Here is a 7,780-nt window from a genome sequence, read left to right as displayed (position 1 = left end):
GAAAATGCAGCCAGACCTGGCTTGGTTCCAAGTACACTATGAACATACCAAAAATTAATACTAAATGTAAACACTAAATAGTTTAAATGCACCAACTAAAATATGGAGATTAGCAGTGCATTTAACAACCTGCCCCACATATTTACTACAAGAAATTCACTTTCATGTAAAAGTACAGACAGGCTGAAAAGTTCAAAAGTGAAAAGGAAAACAGGAGTGGATAGATATATTACCAGATAAAGTAAATGAGAGAAGATAAAATTACCAGCGATGTAAAGGACATTATATAATGCTAAATGAACAATTAATCTAGAAGAGCAGTCTGAACTGTCCATGCACCAAGAAACAAAACTGAAAATATGTCAAGCAAAACCTAAGAATATAAAAGAAAAAGACAAATCTATTACAGTTCGAAAGGCCAACACCCTTTATCAAGGATGGCTGGCTGACAGATGAAACCCCGTCTATACTAAAAACACAAAAAATGAGCGCAGGCAGTGGCGGGTGCCTGTAGTCCCACCAGCTACTCGGGAGGCTGAGGCAGGAGAATGGCGTGAACCCGGAAGGCGTAGCTGGCAGTGAGCCGAGATCGCGTCATCGCACTGCAGCCTGGGCGACAGAGCCAGACTGTCTCAAAACAGAACAAAACAAGTTTAAGTTTCACTTAAGTGTATCTCCAGCACACAGGGAGAATGCCATGTGAAGGCTAGTTATGCTGCACAAGCCAAGGAACTACCAGAACTAGGAGAGGCCTAGAGCAGATCCCTCCTATCCATTGAGGGAGCACGGTCCTGTCAAGACCTTGATATTGGACTTCTTGCATCTAGAATTAGGAAACAACTAATTTCTGTATTTATTTTTGAGATGGAGTCTTGCTCCAATGCCCAGGCTAGAGAGCAGTGGCATGATCTTGGCTCACTGCAACCTCTCCCTCGCGGGTTCAAGCGATTTTTCTGCCTCAGCCTCCCGAACAGCTGGGATTACAGGTGCCTGCCACCATGCCTGGCTAATTTTTTGGTTTTTAATAGCAATGGATTTTCATCATGTTGACCAGACTGGTCTTGAACTCCTGGCCTCATGATCCACCCACTTTTGCCTCCCAAAGTGCTAGGATGACAAGTGTTCACCGCACCAGGCCTTCATTTGTCTTACCCATTTTGTGGCTCAGCAAACTGATACAAATGGGAAGCATGCATCTACCCTTTTTTTATAGAGGAAATCTATCAACTTGCCTTTAATTTGCATTCTTGGTCGACTCTTTATTCTACTGACTCACAAATGTCAATGCTCAGAGGCCTTGTGGACTGCTCCAAGAGGTCTCTATTCCAATTCCATTTCATTCATTCACAGACTTATCACTGACACAACTTTGCTTAGTTTTGCGAACTTTTTAAATCATCAATTTCCCACACCTGAGCTCAAGCTTTAGTGTTTTGTCTATTCTGTTTAGTGCATGTCAAACAGTAGGTACTCAAAAAATATCTCAAGAATGGATATAAGAAAGTAATGTTTAATTCAGGAATACAGATTTTTTTGTATGGTCAAGTGTTTTTTTGTTTTGTTTTGTTTTGTTTTTGAGATGGAGTCTCGCTCTGTCACCCCGGCTGGAGTGCTGTGGTCAGATCTCAGCTCACTGCAAGCTCCGCCTCCCGGGTTCACGCCATTCTCCTGCCTCAGCCTCCCAGGTAGCTGGGACTACAGGCACCCGCCACCTCGCCCGGCTAGTTTTTTGTAGTTTTACCAGTAGAGACGGGGTTTCACCGTGTTAGCCAGAATGGTCTCGATCTCCTGACCTCGTGATCCGCCCGTCTCGGCCTCCCAAAGTGCTGGGATTACAGGCTTGAGCCACCGCGCCCGGCCGGTCAAGTGTTTTTGATACTGATGGTACTCACTCTTTTCTTATTCCACTTTTCCTCCCTTCTTCCCTTTCATCTGTCTCTTAGGGCTGTGATTAAGTATTTGGACTTACTGCATGAAGAGTCATAGGACTGAGTTCTTTCCCAGATACTGATGAGTGTGTTTTTGTTTCAGTTTGTCTCAGTTGCCAGAAGGCGAGTTCTTATTCCTGCTCTACCACCCCTCCTGGTAGGAAAGAGCTGGGAGGAAAATTAAGACCTTCAAAGCCTGAGCACAAAGGCCTGAGGGCTCGATCTCTGACAGAGAGGCTGTCAGGTCCTGGGCCTGTGTAGGGCAAAGATTAGGACCAATGTGCAGCCATGTACTTAAGAGTTTAAGATACCAAATCATGAAGGAGCGGTATTTTGTGAGGGCAAGACTTCCTGCCTTTGAGCCCCAGGGCAAACCTCAAAGAGCCCCAGAAACAAAGTCATGGATTCACACTGTAGTTCTCTGAGCTCACCAGCTAGATAAATACAGGAAGACCAAACTCAAGTAACAGGCAGTGGTTGGAGCAGGAGAAGTCAGAGAAATATTTCTGGGATAAAATCCTCCAGAGGAGTGACAGTGGCAATGGATAGGACGAGATTTACACCGGCTGGTAATGTTTGGTGGCTGATTAGTTTTACTTACACATGATTTAAAATTCACCCACTTACAAAAAGGATTTGAGGGAGATGATGACATGAAGGTGAGGAATAAGGTAACAATAACCGTAGGTTCTCAAGTGTGATGAGGAATAGGATGTCCTTACATCAGGGAGGAAGGGTTGGTAAGAGAAAACATTTTGAGCAACATACTCAGTTTTGCATTTGTCAGTCATAAGGAAATGAAGGGACACTGAAATAGATGTGTCTATGAGACATACAATAAAGACAGTACTCAAGGGAATTCTTATCCAACTTCTTTCCAGTGTAGTATCTTTGCTGCACTTGAGTCAAAATTTTGATTATCAGCCAGGCACAATGGCTCATGCCTGTAATCCCAGTACTTTGGGAAGCCAAAATGGGTGGATCACTTGAGGGCAGGAGTTTTGAGACCAGACTGGCCAATTTTGTATACTAAAAATACAAAAATCAGCCAGGCATGGTGGTATGTGCCTGTAGTCCCAGTTACCTGGGAGGTTGAGAGGTACAACAATCACTTGAACCCAAGAAGGGGAGGTTGCAGTAAGCCAAGATCACACTACTGCACTGCAGCCTGGGAGTGAGACTCCGCCTAAAAAAATAAATCTGATTATCACAGGTGTATGCACACATATACCTGGCTCTGCCACAGCCTCCTAAGGCTGTGTCTCTGGGGCCTATGGGGTGACCATCAAGCAATGGTGATCCACTCCGGGAGGCACCCTGGTCCCCCTACACCCCCACTTTCCTCCAGGGGTCAGGCGCCTGTCAAAGGGGAGCACTGGGGCCACAGAACAACTTGCCAGATATATCACTCCTGCTGCCAACAGTGTCTCTGCACTCTGCAACCTTGGGGGCCTGAGAAGGCACCCGCAGCCCCCAGGATCAGGGTGTCTGCTCCCACTGACCTCTCCTGGCTCCCAGAGCCTGCTCCAATCTTGGGTGAGGACTGAAGTTGCCCATGGGTCTCCTCTGAGCTGTCCTGTTGCTCAATAAAGCTCCTCTTTGTCTTGCTCACCCTCTACTTGTCCACATACCTCATTCTTCCTGGAAGCAGGATAAGCACTCAGGACCCACCGAATGACAATTCTAAAATACCCGTAACACAAGAAGAGCTGATATATTCCCCTTGGTTGTCACATTGCAGGTGATGAAGAAAGAAGCCCTGCAGTACTTCAGGGAGCCAAGACCTGGGAGCTCCCTGAGCCAGGGCTCAGCTCCCCATTTGAGCCACGCAGTTCCTGGCATCTCCAAGCTTCTGAGTGCTACTGTGTTCCCCACAGCCAGCTGTGGAAGCTGTTGCGGTGCACCTGGTCCAGCTGGAGCACTGCAGTGAGCCAGCGACCATCCTGGCACCTAGAGCTGCCTGCCCTGCGGCAGCAGCCAGCATGTGGCACTTCACACTGGCCAGACCCCATGCTTGCTCACACACCCCTAACTGTTCCACGCCTGACCTGCCCTTGGCAGGCATGGGATCTAAGCTAATATTATAGGCCAAGCTTAGCCTGCCATGCCAAGTGGGCAGAATGAGCCCAGCAGGCCAAAACAAAACTCAGGCAAAGGCACCACCAGCCATAGAGGTTTCTGGTAAGAAAAGCAGTATCCAAAGATCCTATAAATATGACATTAAAGTGACAATCTATGAAAATAAGAGGTTATTCTAATGGGTCCTTAAGTGGAGAACCATTCCTGACTGGGTCAAAGACCAAACACTCTGTATGTGAAGGACCTGACCTGCCACTGCTCACTTTGAACAAGATGGACAAACGGGACCATTAGGCAAAGAATGCACGTGGCCTCCAGAAGCTGAGAAAAGCTCTGAGATTGCCAGTCAGCAAGGAAAAAGGGACCTCAGTCCTACAGCTATAGGATTTAATTTCTGCCAATAATGTGAACAAGCAAGGACTCTAAGACCATCCCCCATAGCTTCCATAAAAGAATGCCATCCTTTCTGAGACAGGCTGAACTTCTGACCTAAAGAACTGGGGTCGGGGAGGGGGAGGTACAGAAAGCACATCCCTGGTAAAGAAAAATTAAACTCCCTAATTTACAAACACTTGTTTCTTCTATGATTTCAACTAACGCTCATTCTCTGAGGCATCAGAAATGTCATACGCTTTTTGTACTTGGTTTGTAATGCTACTCCATCACTCTGCCCACACAGACAGTGTGGGTAACATGTATGACGGAAGTGAAGGTTTACTTACTGGAGGGTCAGAGGAAGTATAGGTGGTATTCCTAGAGATCTTAAGATAGTGACAAAACCATGAGCAAATTCAACCCCTACTGTTATCCACAAGGGGGGAAAAACACATTAGGAAACCAGAATTCACTGTTTATTTCGGCAAAGAAAAAAGATACACTGCTACTGCAATTTAGCCACTGCTCTGTTTGGTGGCCAGCCTCTTGTCTCTCTCTTCAGCAACAGTAAGTCGAATGCCCTTTCCTCTGGGCAGAGAAATCCAAGGTTTATTGCCCTGCAATTGAGAAGGAGATAAAGTAAGTACAGAAAGAAAGGGAAGAGAGAAAAATAACATCCCAACAAAACACACACGCTTCATACCTTCCTTTACATTAAGAGCCAGCTAAGAGAAGACCGCTAAACAAAATTTAAAACAAAAGATTTCATTATATATGTCTCCTGAGAGGTTATCTGCCTCTCACATTCCCTCTCACTTCTCACTGCTGAGCTATTAAAGGTCTTCCTGCTTCTATTTTATATGAAGCAACCAGCCAACAAGTTTTTCATAAGCATCTTTAAAGGCAAGGACACTAACTTCAGGTTCTCATAGTTTTGAAGTCGTGAATTGTCAGCACCCCATCATCAGCTTTAAAGAACTTTTATATGCATTTACTCACTTCTCTGATCCCTTGCTTTCAAAGGTATAAACTGAGGTGTCATAATTCAATACTGAGAAAAGGAATGGACCAACTATAGAGCTGCTGAGTGGCATAGCCAAAAAAACAACAGCAGGCTTCGCCTCTGTATCACCTCTCAAATATTCTAAGGACTGCCAGGGTACAAGTGAAAGATGCTGCTCTCGGGGCTGAATAGCTTGATGAAAAGCTTTTCAATTACGTCCCTTTGCCCTTTCCTTAAGTCTTGGGGTAACTGACTCCCATGTAAGGATACTGCATGACTTCAGAGGTGCTCCTTCACTGAAAAGGTCTCAAAAGATCCCAGGGCAAGAGCATCTTGAACAAGTAAAGGAAACTAACAAGTGTTATATGCCTTGTAAATGCTCTTATTCTCAAATTAGCAATTCATTCACAGGCCCCTTGCATCAAACTCCCCCATGTTCACTGATGAGCTATATGATGGGAGTCTCAGAGGGGTTTAGCAGACTTACTTACAAAAGTAAGGGGGCATGGTACTACCAGGATTGGAGCCAGTGGCCTTAATCCAGCCCATACCAGTGGTGTGTAGCCCTGCAAAAGTTGCAAGGCTGAGTTTAACTTAATTTACTGCATGACACTGCTGGCATCTCACATAGACAACCTGAAGAGGCAGGTGTAAGGCTCTAGATCTAATCTTGTTTCTTCTCTGAGACTCTAAATAGAAAGCTTGCTGCACTCTGTGAACCTTGACACAAGAACAACAACAAACAGACAAACACCAGTAGCGGATGCAGGTCTTTATCTTTATGCTTTTAGGGTGAGTCTTCTTAGAAAGAAGTGAAGAGAGTGTAAGTCTTACATCGCCAATGACAAAAATGTTGGAAAGCCTCGTGGCAAAGCTGTTGCCATTGGCATCCTTCACATGCACCACATCAAAAGAACCCGGATGTCTTTCCCTGTTGGTGATCACACCAACACGACCAAGGTTGGCTCCACCAATCACCATACACACATTGCCTAGAGGGAAAGGAAAATAAACAGGAGAGCAGTCATTTTAAAACCAGACCGAAGCCTGCTGCCTTTAAAACCAATTAACACACACAGGCAACAAAAATGGAGTATCATCCCAGAATTGTAATTTCAAGAACTCTCGTCACTGTAAATGAATGCTATTTGTGAATTACACTGCAGTCGTCATTTAAAGGCAGGCCCCTAAGGATTTTTCAAATCATAAGCTTTCCCTGCATTGTTTGTCCAACAATGTAATTCTTCAAAGGTTGAATAAATAATCATTTTGGGGTTGACAAAGATGGTATGGAACAGCACTGGGTAGGTGGATAGGTGGAGAGACAGTGAAGATGACTGAGAGGGAGGGAGAACTGGAGAAATTCAGGCTATGAGAAAGGCACTAGACAATAACTAGAAAGGCCTTTAACTGGATGGCTAGCTAATCCAGTCTTTCGAGGGGGAATCTTCCAATGTTCCAAGGGCTCTCAGGCAGCCCCAGGAAGAATACATTTGTTTCAGATATCTAGAGTTACTTTTGTGGGACATAACCATCTATTATAAGCACACTATATAGGGCACAGGCTACCTTGTCTTGACCACATACTATTCTTGTATGTGTCAGTACTTTACATGTAGTATCTAGCATGGAAGGAACTAAGACATCATGATAAAGACCACCACCCTCAACACAGCATCAAACCAAATGCAAAACTTGGAACTGCCTTGAAAGGGTAGTCTACAAGGATAAAAGCAAAAACAAAACAAAACTAACGCAAATCAACAAGAAGCCCACCTTTGCAGAGTAACCTACTGGATTTGAAAATCAAACAAATAATGAAAAATGTGGTTACCAAAATTAAGAATGGAAAGGAATGGGCTTAAAGAAACATGTCCACAGCTGGTTGAAGACAGAATGAGAAAAACAGAAGGTGCTGAAAAGAACTGCTCATGATGCACCGTGGAAAGACAAAAAGATGAAAACAGAGAAGACTGGACGAGTGGGTCTACTGTGAAAACCTCTAATACAAGTCCCAAAAACTGAAGTGAGATGAAGATTATGGACAAAGCAGTATTTGAAAACAACACTTTCTACTGCAATGGATCACAGCTAGGTATGGTGGCACACACCTTGTAAACCCAGCTACTTGGGAGGCTGAAGCAGAATGCTTGAACCTCAGAGGCAGGGGTTGCAATGAGCCGAGATCGTGCCGCTGCACTCCAACCTGGGTGACAAAGCAAGACTCTTGTCTCGGGGGGGAAAAAAAAAAAAAAAAAAGGCCAGGCATGGTGGCTCATGCCTGTAATCCTAGCATTTTGGGAGGCCAAGGCAGGCAGATCACCTGAGGTCAGGAGTTCAACACCATCCTGGCTAACATGATGAAACTGTCTCTACTACAAATTACAATTGCCAG

General features: G+C 44.8%; 1 protein-coding gene across 1 annotated transcript in view; it reads right to left on the bottom strand.

The window, feature by feature from the left end:
* Positions 1–4,837: 4,837 nt before the first annotated feature.
* The window catches only part of LOC108540066 (40S ribosomal protein S4, Y), a 24,900-nt gene continuing 21,957 nt past the window's right edge, over positions 4,838–7,780 (bottom strand). Inside the window, exons 6-7 of the mRNA XM_017889057.1 lie at positions 6,220–6,377; positions 4,838–4,999 (exon numbers count right to left, since the gene is read on the bottom strand). Coding sequence (XP_017744546.1) covers positions 4,898–4,999; positions 6,220–6,377 — 260 coding nt within the window. The 3' untranslated portion in view covers positions 4,838–4,897. The remainder of the gene's footprint in view (positions 5,000–6,219; positions 6,378–7,780) is intronic.

This window comes from Rhinopithecus bieti, unplaced genomic scaffold (assembly GCF_001698545.2).
Source record: "Rhinopithecus bieti isolate Rb0 unplaced genomic scaffold, ASM169854v2 scaffold_19140, whole genome shotgun sequence".
Classification (NCBI taxonomy): domain Eukaryota; kingdom Metazoa; phylum Chordata; class Mammalia; order Primates; family Cercopithecidae; genus Rhinopithecus; species Rhinopithecus bieti.
This window is presented reverse-complemented; position numbering and strand designations above follow the sequence as displayed.